Genomic DNA, 12402 nt, shown 5'->3' with positions numbered 1-12402 from the left:
ACTTATCTTCACCCATCTCAGTTCATGTCACTCTGCCGAGCGTCATTCAGCTTTATTTCTCACACTTATCTCGCAGTTCTTTTTACAAACATGTTTTAAATCATAGAATCATAGAGTTGGAAGACACCACAAGGACCACCCAGTCCAACCCCCTGCCAAGCAGGAAACACCATCAAAGCATTCTTGACATATGCCTGTCAAGCCTCTGCTTAAAGACCTCCAAAGAAGGAGACTCCACCACACTCCTTGGTAGCAAATTCCACTGCCAAACAGCTCTTACTGTCAGGAAGTTCTTCCTAATGTTGAGGTGGAATATTTTTTCTTGTAGCTTGAATACATTGCTCCGTGTCCGCTTCTCTGGAGCAGCAGAAAGCAACCTTTCTCCCTCCTCTATATTACATCATTTTATATATTTGAATGTGGCTATCATATCACCCCTTCACCTTCTCTTCTCCAGCTCCCTAAGCCGTTCCTCATAAGGCATCGTTTCCAGCCTTTGACCATTTTGGTTGCCCTCTTCTGGACACGTTCCAGCTTGTCAGTATCCTTCTTGAACTGTGGTGCCCAGAACTAGACACAGTACTCCAGGTGAGGTCTGACCAGAGCAGAATACAGTGGTACTATTACTTCCCTTTATCTAGAAGCTATACTCCTATTGATCAAGTTCGTAGGATTTATTTCAGTCCTGCAAGTGCCTTTAAACTTCTACAATTCCTTTCCATATAGTCCATGAATTTACTCCATTCCCTTTGGAACTTTGTCTCTCCCTGGTTTCGGATCCCGCAAGTCAACTTTGCTAACTCTACATAGGCAATCATTTTCATCTGCCACTTCTCCGTCGGTATCTCCGGTAATTTCCATTTTTGGGCTAATAAAGTCCTCGCTGCGGTTGTAGCATACAGTGGTACCTCGACTTACGAACAACTCGACAACCCAATTTTTTGACTTACGTATGGGGCAAATGGCCGTGCGCTTATGAATTTCTCGACATCCGAACAGAAACCGCAGCGGGTTTTTTTTACTTACGAATTTTTAGATAGGCTTGATTCGACTTGCGAATTTCTCCGTTTCCAATGCATTCCTATGGGAGATCGTGTTTCCAATGGCGCTTTTCGACATACAAATCTTTCGACCTACAAAGGTGCCTTCGGAATGGATTAAATTCGTAAGTCGAGGCACCACTGTAGTCAATGAATTTACTCCATTCCCTTTGGAACTCTGTCTCTCCCTGGTTTCGGATCCCGCAAGTCAACTTTGCTATCTCTGCATAGTCCAGCATTTCCGTCTGCCACTCCTCCATTGTCGGTATCATCATCATCATCATAATTTATTATTTATGCCCCGCCCACTCTGGGCGGCTTCCAACAGAAAAATGAAATAAAATGATCTATTAAACATTAAAAGCCTTCCTAAACAGGGCTGACCTCAGATGTCTTCTAAAAATCTGGCAGCTGTTTTTCTCTTTGACATCTGATGGGAGAGCAGGACAGGCGCCACCACCGAGAAGGCCCTCTGCCTGGTTCCCTGCAACTTGGCTTCTTGCAACGAGGGAACTGCCAGAAGGCCCTCAGTACTGAACCCCAGTGTCCGGGCAGAATGATGGGGGTGGAGACGCTCCTTCAGGTATACTGGACCAAGGCCATTTAGGGCTTTTGAGGTCACCACCAGCACTTTCAGTGTTATGTGGTCTCGGCGGCCGCTCCCAGTCACCAGTCTAGCTGCCGTATTCTGGATTAGTTGTAGTTTCCAGGTCACCTTCAAAGGTAGCCCCACGTAGAGCGCATTGCGGTAGTCCAAGCAGGAGATAACCAGAGCATGCACTACTCTGGCAAGACAGTCTGCGGGCAGGTAGGGTCTCAGCATGCGTACTAGATTGAGCTGGTACATGGCTGCCCTGGACACAGAATTAACCTGCGCCTCCATGGACAGCTGTGAGTCCAAAATGACTCCCAGGCTGCGCACCTGGTACTTCAGGGGCACAGTTACCCCATTCAGGACCAGGGAGTTCTCCACACCCGCCCGCCCCCTGTCCCCTCCAAACAGCCTTGTCAGGATTCAACCTCAATCTGTTAGCCGCCATCCATCCTCCAACCGCTTCCAGGTACTCACACAGGACCTTCACTGCCTTCACTGGTTCTGATTTGAAAGAGAGGTAGAGCTGGGTATCATCCGCATACTGATGAACACCCAGCCCAAACCCCCTGATGATCTCTCCCAGCGGCTGCATGTAGATATTAAAAAGCATGGGGGAGAGGACAGAACCCTGAGGCACCCCACAAGTGAGAGCCCAGGGGTGTGAACACTCATCCCCCACCACCACTTTCTGGACACGACCCCGGAGCAAGGAGCGGAACCACTGTATAACAGTGCCCCCAGCTCCCAGCCCCTCTAGACGGTCCAGAGATAACTAGAGCATGCACCACTCTGGCGAGACAGTGGTATCTCCTGCAATTTCCATTTTGGGGCTAATAAAGTCCTCGCCATGGTTGTAGCATGTATAAAGAATCTCTGATCTCCTTTTGCTATTTCCTCTCCCCTTAACCCCGATAGAAAAGCTTCAGGTTTTGGGGGACCCAGGTGGCGCTGTGGGTTAAACCACTGAGCCTAGGGCTTGCTGATCAGAAGGTCGGCGGTTCAAATCCCTGTGACGGGGTGAGCTCCCGTTGCTCGGTCCCAGCTCCTGCCCACCTAGCAGTTCGAAAGCACATCAAAGTGCAAGTAGATAAATAGGGACTGCTCCGGCGGGAAGGTAAACAGTGTTTCTGTGTGCTGCTCTGGTTTGCCAGAAGCGGCTTTGTCATGCTGGCCACATGACCCGGAAGCTGTACGCCGGCTCCCTCGGCCAATAATGCGAGATGAGCGCGCAACCCCAGAGTCGGTCACGACTGGACCTAATGGTCAGGGGTCCCTTTACCTTTATACTTAAGCATCTTTTTCAATTCATTATATATCATTTCCCAAAACCTTTTTACTCTTTCGCATGTCCGCTACATATGAGAAAAGCACCAGAAGCGGTTTGGGCAAGTCTGCTAGCAGGCCAGGAAGGGAGAGGGAGAGAGGGAAGAAGTATTCCCATGGCCCCCTTCCTGCCTTGATATACCCTGTTTCTCATATTTTAAGACATACCCATAAAATAAGCCATAGCAGGATTTTTAAGCATTCAAAGAATATAAGCCATACCCCGAAAATAAGACATAGTGATAGGCGCAGCAGCAATGCCGGCTGCGGCAGGAGGAGGAGGAAAAAAATAAGACATCCCTTGAAAATAAGTCATAGTGTGTTTTTTTGAGGAAAAAATAAATATAAGACGTGTCTTATAATATGAGAAACACGGTATTTCCTTCCTTCCTTCCTCCAGATCCTGCAGGCATTGGGACCTACCATGGCTGGCTACAGTAGGCTTCAGCTCCGGCGCCCGTTCTCTTTCTCCTTCTCCCTCCTCCTGGGTGTCTTCGCTAGGCACTGTTTTGCCTGCCAGAACCTCCTCATAAGCTTGACGGCTCAGGAGGTCACGCAGGTGCAATGCTCCAGAAGTCAGGTTCTGCAACACGCCTGAGAAAAAAGCACAGAGAAGGAGGAGGGGCGTGTTTCAGAAACAGAAAGCTGAAGTTGAAAGTGGTGAGAGATTGAGAACAAATCCGGAATATGAGAATATGGTGTGCGTGGGGGGAAAGCTCGAGAGGGGGGGGGACAGAAGCCACACTGTGTTTTTAAGTAACTTTTTAAAAACTGATTTTCAGCATACAGGAATGTAAGGAACAGTTTAATACCGACTGTATAAAAAAAGAAAACAAAAGTTAACGGTAAGAAATAAAACTTGAAGTTGACTTTCTGGGCATGTGCATAAAAAACATCCTGCATGAGGGATCTATGTATGAGCATATGGGGTGAGGGGGGGGGAGTTGATGGGCAGGACAGACTTAAGCCTATCTGGCGCCGTGCTGCAGGGATCCCTTGGGCGCGCCCCACCCTTCCCTCCCTCCCGCTCCTCTGCCCCCCGAAGATCTCCGAGCCGGAGGCAGCGATGGCAAAAAGGGAGGCAGGGACGCTGCCACCTGCGCTCTGCCTCTGTCTGCTCAGCCGAAGCAGCTGCGCAGCGCTGCCGCCCAGGGAGCCCTGGCTGCTGCGCCAAAGGGAGGGTAATGGCCGGCTTCCCTGCAACAGCACCCGCAGCCCGAGAAGAGGTGGGCAAGAACAGCGCTGCCGGCAGGGCTTGAGAGCAGCTCCTCCTGCAGGGAGGAGGCTCTGGGCACAGCATGGCGGACGCGCCCTCCAAAGCGCCCTCCAGGCCATGGCGCCTCTATGGCTAAGACGCCTCTGCTCATGGGGGGAAACAGAAGCCACACTGTGTTTTTAAGTAACTTTTTAAAAACTCATTTTCAGCATACAGGAAAGTAAGGAATAGTTTAATACCAACTGTATCAAAAAGAAAACAAAAGTTAACAGTAAGAAATAAAACCTGAAGTTGACTTTCTGGGCATGTGCATAAAAAACATCCTGCATGAGGGATCTACAAACACAATTAGTTCCGGAAGTCTGTACTTAACCTGAAGCGTGCTTAACCTGAAGCAAACATTCCCATTGAAAGTAATGGAAACTGGATTAATCCGATCCAGAAGGTCCGTGGAGTACTTAAACTGAAGCGTACTTAACCTGAAGCGAACTTTCCCATTGAAAGTAATGGAAAGTGGATTAACCCGAGGCATGAGTGTACAGTGGTACCTCGCAAGACAAATGCCTCGCGCAACGGAAAACTCGCTAGACAAAAGCGTCTTGCGATGTTTTTGGTGACTCGCGAGATGAAGTTTTCAATGACCACGCTTCGCAAGACGAAATTATCTCTAGACGAAGTGACTCGTGGCACAAATAAATTTTGTCTTGCGAGGCACCGCTGCAATTGGTTCTGGAAGTCCTTACTTAACCTGAAGCGTACTTAACCTGAAAGTAACCACTGAAAGTAATGGAAAGTGGATTAATCCGTTCCAGACGGGTCCGCGGAGTACTTAAACTGAAAATACTCAAACCGAGGCGTACTTAAACCAAGGTATGACTATATGAGACTATGGGGTGGGGGTGGGGGGAAGCTTATGGGGGGAAAGAAAAGCTACACTGTGTTTTTAAGTAACTTTTTAAAAACTGATTTTCAGCATACAGGAATGTAAGGAACAGTTTAATACCAACTGTATAAAAAAAAACGTTAACTGTAAGAAATAAAACTTAGAATCATAGAATCCTAGAGTTGGAAGAGACCACAAGGGTCATCCAGTCCAACCCCCTGCCAAGCAGGAAACACCATCAAAGCATTCTTGACATATGCCTGTCAAGTCTCTGCTTAAAGACCTCCAAAGAAGGAGAATCCACCACACTCCTTGGTAGCAAATTCCACTGCCGAACAGCTCTTACTGTCAGGAAGTTCTTCCTAATGTTGAGGTGGAATCTTCTTTCTTGGTAGTTTGAATCCATTGCTCCGTGTCCGCTTCTCTGGAGCAGCAGAAAACAATCTTTCTCCCTCCTCTATATGACAACCTTTGATATATTTAAACATGGCTATCATATCACCTCTTAACCTTCTCTTCTCCAGGCTAAACATACCCAGCTCCCTAAGACGTTCCTCATAAGGCAGTGATGGCGAACCTATGGCACGCGTGTCAGACATGACACGCAGAGCCATCACTGCTGGCACACGCCCCATCAGCCCATTCGCGCTGTTGTTGTCCCCCCCCATTTGTTCTCCCGCTCCTCCTACAGCTTGTCTCCGCTAGAACTTGTCTCCACTACAGCTTGTCTCCGCTGTTAAAACCCGGATCCTTGTTGTTGTTGTTGTTGCTGGTAGCCAGAGATTGTGTTTGAAATTGGTCTGTTTTACAATTTGCTGAGTCAGTGGCTGTTTCTGATTGGGTGTAACAGCATTTGTTTTTTAACCCTTTCTGTGCTGCCTTTTTTGGCGCTTTGGGAGACGATGATTGGGTGTAACAGCATTCGTTTTTAACCCTTTCTGTGCTTTTTTTGGAGCTTTGGCAGACTATGTCGGTGCTGCGTGTTAGTTCCAGCAAAGGTATTATTCATCCTTTATTTCTGTTCTCTTTCCCCCAAAAAAGCAAAGAAACTTTTGCGGGCCCCCCCAAAAAACTTTGGTCAGCAGCTCCCCCCAAAAAACTCAACAACTCTGGGCACTTTGTGATAAATAAGGGTTTGGTTTGGTTAGGGCCGTTAGGGGATCTTTGACCTCATTTCCGGCCGGCAGAGCAGGGAGCAGTGGAATGCCGCAGTTATATATTACAATTATACATTTTTGTTATTTAAACTATAAATATTGCAAAATTATGGGTTTTTTCTCGAGGTGACACACCACCCGAGTTCATAGCTGCCAAGTCTCCCATTTTTCGGGGGAAACCCCCATTTTCTAAACTGTTTCCCACTGGCAGTCCGGATTGGGGAAAATCCCGTAAATCCCCCAGATTTCCTACCTGCCAGGGAGGCTCCGTTTTGGATCCTGGCTCCGCCCGATTTCCAGTGCCCAGACATGGTTAGCGCGGCACTGGAAGTCGCTTCTACGCATGTCCGTAGAAGTGACTTCCGGTACCGCGCCGCTGCTGATCCCACATTTTTCAGTGGGTGACTTGGCAGCTATGCCCAAGTTATGCTCGGTTTTTTGGCGAATTTTGACACACCAAGCTCAAAAGGTTGCCCATCACTGTCATAAGGCATCGTTTCCAGGCCTTTGACCATTTTGGTTGCCCTCTTCTGGACACGTTCCAGCTTGTCAGTCTCCTTCTTGAACTGTGGTGCCCAGAACCGGACACAGTATTCCAGGTGAGGTCTGACCAGAGCGGAATACAGTGGTATTATTGCTTCCCTTGAAGTTGACTTTCTGGGCATGTGCATAATAAACATCCTGCATGAGGGATCTACTCTGGTAAGTACATCAGGCAAGCATCTGAACCCATTTTTGAACTTTTTGTTCCATTTTTCCATTTTGGGGTCGAGGGAACCGGAAACGCTATGAAGGGTGTATGGACAGAACTCAAATCAACCAAATCCATTTAAAGGCTGGAGATGGAAAACTGTGGCACGTTCATTCCTTATACCCTTACATCACAAAAATCATACCATATATCTTTTCTAGTTTGGCCTCTAAGAACTCTTAATTGGAACGTCTAGTTTTCAAGCTATGCAACATCCCATACTTTCACACACCACTGGAAACAAATCTGAAATATGGGGTGGGGGAGGTTTAGGGGGGAGCAGAAGCTACGCTGTTTATGTGAAAAGCCACTACGAGCCTCCTTCGCCCAAACCAGCCAGCCCAGAGAATTCCCAGCACTGCCTACCCTCTAAGCTTCAGCGGTGTGGTTATTCAGGACAACACAGCCCGAGTATGAAAAATGTTCTGCAGAAACTTCTGCTGCCCTAAAATCAATGGGAGATCAGATCTGCTCAGTAAACAAAACTAACAACAACAAAGTATTTTATATTAATGTCCTGCGCTGCATAAATAGGTGAATTCCCCACCACCACCACCAACAGGAAAAACAACAGCAGCTGAACTGAAATATTTTATCGGGAAGGACCAGGGGAAGAATCAATAAAGGGCACTTAGTGCCGTTTAGATGTCATTCTCAAATAAATTCAACGTTTTATTTAGAAATTTGTTTTAGTGGAGCACTTTCTGTGGCCTGTTTAATTTTATCCTTACCTATTATATGCCACCAGAGTATCCTCGTGAGATCCGTGTGGCTTAGTGGTTAGAGCTCTCTACGAGGACCCGGAGACCCAGGTTCAAATCACCATTCACCCACTGGGTGTGTCAATGGGGGTCGGACACCACTTCTCAGTTTACCCTATCTCACAAGCTGGTTGTGAGGACAAAAAGGAGGGGAGGAGCAAGTAGATACATCACTATTAGCTCTTTAGAGAAAAGGTGGTTCTATAAATGTAACTTTTTAAAAAGAAATAAATCCTGACGGAGCCAGATTCTCTTTCTCTCTCTCTCCATACAAGAATACACACTCAGTCATAGAATCACAGAGTTGGAAGAGACCACAAGGGCCATCCAGTCCAACCCCCTGCCAAGCAGGAAACAGAGAAGCGGACACGGAGCAATGGATTCAAGCTACAAGAAGATTCCACCTCAACATTAGGAAGAACTTCCTGACAGTAAGAGCTGTTCAGCAGTGGAATTTGCTGCCAAGGAGTGTGGTGGAGTCTCCTTCTTTGGAGGTCTTTAAGCAGAGACTTGACAGGCATATGTCAGGAATGCTTTGATGGTGTTTCCTACTTGGCAGGGGGTTGGACTGGATGGCCCTTGTGGTCTCTTCCAACTCTAGGATTCTATTATTCTAAGTTTTCCATTATTTCACAACCAATTCTAATCTACACAAAGAAAAAGAAAACATCAACTATCCTTAACCGATAATTCATTAATTAACCCAAATCTAAATTTATTTTCCCATCCATCTCTAATTCTTCCTTTAGCCTTTGTTTACCCCCTAGAAAAAAGATTGAGGTGGGGTGCTCAGGCTGTAAATGTTAAAACACACCGCACATGCAGAGAGCAGCCTACAGTGACGTGGGCTTTACAGAGAAAAGTGCAAATTTGCCAAAAATGCAAAAGCAAATATTTTCAGTTTACATTGGAAACTTTTTCTTATATCCTAGGGTATGACCTAGTTTAAGCATGTTGACTTTACTTTGTATTTAGCAAACAAAGTTTGTATTTTACTTGTGCGTAGTAAGCAACATCGATCCATTGTTACTAATGAACTCATAAAATGAGGGAGTGATCCCCGCCAACAAAACACTTGAAAGTTTTCCACTTTAGAGGCTTTCAACCCCACTTCACTGCCTACTAAATCAAAATTTACAGCTTAGAAATACATGCAAACTCTCCCAGCAGGCCAGCCTACAGGCAATACTAGATCAACGGAATTAAGTTTCATATTCTAGTGAAATGAAATCATACAAGGGATAGGCTGGAAGGCTATCTACTCTGAGGTCAAGCCCACCTCAAACACACTTAGGATGAGAACAACCCTTTTCAGAAGCCCCACTGATATACAGTGGTACCTCGGTTTACAAACACAATTGGTTATGGAAGTCTGTACTTAATCTGAAGCGTACTTAACCTGAAGCGAACTTTCCCCTTGAAAGTAATGGAAAGTGGATTAATCTGTTCCAGACAGGGCCACGGAGTATTCAACCTGAAGCGTACTTAACCCCAAGTATGAGTGTATTTGGTTCTGGAAGTCCGTACTTAACCTGAAGTGTGCTTAACCTGAAGCGAACTTTCCCATTGGAAGTAATGGAAAGTGGATTCATCCGTTCCAGACAGGTCCGCAGAGTACTTAAACTGGAAATACTCAAACCGAGGTGTACTTAAACTGAGGTATGACTGTAGGTCATTCCTGCTCAGAAACCACCAGAGTTCCTGGTTGCCAAGCAGATTCTCAAAGCAGCCATGTCCAATCCCACTCCCTAACTCAAAGCTTGAGGGCAAAAATAAAAAATAAAAAGCACAAATACAGGATGGGAGACACCTGGCTTGAGAGCAGTACATGTGAAAAGGATCTAGGAGTCTTGGTAGACCACAAACTTGACATGAGTCAACTGTGTGATGCAGCAGCTCAAAAAGCCAATGCAATTCTGGGCTGCATCAATAGGAGTATAGCATCTAGATCTAGGGAAGTAATAGTACCACTGTATTCTGCTCTGGTCAGACCTCACCTGGAGTACTGTGTCCAGTTCTGGGCACCACAGTTCAAGAAGGATACTGACAAGCTGGAACGTGTCCAGAAGAGGGCAACCAAAATGGTCAAAGGCCTGGAAACGATGCCTTATGAGGAACGGCTTAGGGAGCTGGGTATGTTTAGCCTGGAGAAGAGAAGGTTAAGGGGTGATATGATAGCCATGTTCAAATATATGAAAGGATGTCATATGGAGGAGGGAGAAAGATTGTTTTCTGCTGCTCCAGAGAAGCGGACACGGAGCAATGGATTCAAACTTCAAGAAAGAAGATTCCACCTCAACATTAGGAAGAACTTCCTGACAGTAAGAGCTGTTCGGCAGTGGAATTTGCTGCCAAGGAGTGTGGTGGAGTCTCCTTCTTTGGAGGTCTTTAAGCAGAGGCTTGACAGGCATATGTCAAGAATGCTTTGATGGTGTTTCCTGCTTGGCAGGGGGTTGGACTGGATGGCCCTTGTGGTCTCTTCCAACTCTATGATTCTATGATTCTAGGTCTCCTCCTTGGCCTCGTTCCTACTTTGACACCCATCCAGCCAGAATGCAATACTTTTTACTCTTTTCCTGCATTCCCAGCTCCCCGTCAACAGTGTCATCCTTGAAGCTTTCCTGCTGACACTCTTCAGTGGCCACATTTACCAAAGACAAATGCGGAGGGAGTGGTGGCTGAGCCGATCCCAGTACCTTGCTAAATTACTAGATGTGCCCTTATCCCACCCCAGAATTCAAGACTTACCTCTGCCAGGTATCTTGGACGCACCAAATCCACGCGGCCTCTTTGGAAAACCCAGAGGAGTTTGTAAGTGCTGACAAACACACCTTGGTTTATCAGAACGTTGTCACACTGAGCAAACGGCACTTGGTAACCTGTGGCTAATTTGGAGGTGCCGCAACAATGCAGCTTTACAGAACCTCCGTGGCGTGCTAGCAAGGAGGACGAGTTTGACAGGTATCATTGTTAAAGCTTGTCCAACCGGCCTTTCCTCCCAACAGAGAACAGCCCACGCCTCAGATTCCATCTTATCTGTCTTTTCTTTCTGTCACAGCCCACATATTCATAGAATCATAGCGTTTGAAGAGACCACAGGGGCCATCCAGTCCAACCCCCTGCCAAGCAGGAAACACCATCAAAGCATTCTTGACATATGCCTGTCAAGCCTCTGCTTAAAGACCTCCAAAGAAGGAGACTCCACCACACTCCTTGGTAGCAAATTCCACTGCCGAACAGCTCTTACTGTCAGGAAGTTCTTCCTAATGCTTAGGTGGAATCTTCTTTCTTGAAGTTTGCATCCATTGCTCCGTGTCCGCTTCTCTGGAGCAGCAGAAAACAATCTTTCTCCCTCCTCTATATGACATCCTTTTATATATTTGAACATGGCTATCATATCACCCCTTAATCTTCTCTTCTCCAGGCTAAACATACCCAGCTCCCTAAGCCATTCCTCATAAGGCATCGTTTCCAGGCCTTTGACCATTTTGGTTGCCCTCCTCTGGACACGTTCCAGCTTGTCTGTATCCTTCTTGAACTGTGGTGCCCAGAACTGGATTCACCTTCATTAAAGCAAGATTTAATGTCTTCCCATCCAATGTCCTGGGGCACAGGTTTTCCAAAGGTCAAATTACAGTTTTATGCACGTGTGACAACAGAACAATAGAATCCATCTACCACATACTGTTCTGTTGCCGCCTGCACATGCCCACTCGGGCTAGAATCCTGTATCCTCTAATTCTGGAAATCATGGACAAGCCGCCGGAGTCCCAATTAACATACCTGCTGCAAGATGATGATTCGACCAGAACACTATTTGTAGCAAGATATTTGATTTCAGTTCTTTCTTACAAAAAACAGCATAATTTACTTTACGATTACTGATATCAAGTTACATCGTTCAAGTAACCTTCAGATCTGATTAATGAACAATGAAGGCCTGCAATGCACTAACGTTTTAACCATAACTAAAAGCCCCACAGAATTACTTGGAACATTTAAATATGTTGTACATAACTTCATTGGAGGAAGGCTTGATTTTGTCTGATTGTTTTTATGTGTGGCGGTTTTACACTGTTTTATCCTTGTTTGCTTTGTATTATGGGCCTATGGCCAAAATAAAGTTTATCTATCCCAACAGAGAGAAAGGAAACAAAAAACAGAAAGGTATCTGGGCAGAGAGTGTTCATTTTAAGCAGATTACAAAAAACACCTTTGTGTTAGAGGCAGCGGATGAATCCGTCCCAAAGTGCTTCTCCAGAGCAAGAAATCCACACCTCCATACAAAAAATGCTTAAAATAGAAGACACTCTGCCGGTAGCTGCTCTCGCTACGCAGCTGAAAAATTAGAAAGCGCATTGTGTTCCTTCTGCGGTATAATTTTAATTCCTGGCCTCTGTCCAAGGTGCTTTCTGGCAGCATCTGTCACAGTCGGAAACCATGCATCTGGGTCACCGGAGGGAGGGAGAGGCTTCGAGAAGCCCTGAGTTTCGGCGCTGGGTACTGGTGTTGTAAATTGAACTCTTTTCTGGGTAGGGGAGGGACAGAGATCAGAAGGAAGGTTTGCAGAGTTGACCAGTAATAATAATAATAATAATAATAATAATAATAATAATAATAATAATAATTTATTTGTACCCCGCCCATCTGCCCCCCCCCCCGCTGCTCTGGGCAGC

General features: G+C 46.2%; 1 protein-coding gene across 9 annotated transcripts in view; it reads right to left on the bottom strand.

Moving 5' to 3' along the window:
- The window catches only part of STRBP (spermatid perinuclear RNA binding protein), a 117149-nt gene that overhangs the window by 78142 nt on the left and 26605 nt on the right, over positions 1–12402 (bottom strand). For 6 of the 9 annotated variants that reach the window (XM_060270408.1, XM_060270412.1, XM_060270404.1 and 3 more), the window contains one exon: positions 3382–3552. In XM_060270408.1, coding sequence (XP_060126391.1) covers positions 3382–3384 — 3 coding nt within the window. In that variant the 5' untranslated portion in view covers positions 3385–3552. Of the gene's footprint in view, positions 1–3381; positions 3553–7331; positions 7671–7696; positions 9602–10474; positions 10925–12402 lie in introns of those variants that run through there. The other 3 variants (XM_060270405.1, XM_060270409.1, XM_060270410.1) reach the window with 3 other exon arrangements.

This window comes from Zootoca vivipara, chromosome Z (genome assembly GCF_963506605.1).
Source record: "Zootoca vivipara chromosome Z, rZooViv1.1, whole genome shotgun sequence".
Lineage (NCBI taxonomy): Eukaryota > Metazoa > Chordata > Lepidosauria > Squamata > Lacertidae > Zootoca > Zootoca vivipara.
The sequence above is the reverse complement of the archived record's forward strand: the minus strand, read 5'-3'. Positions and strand labels throughout refer to the sequence as shown.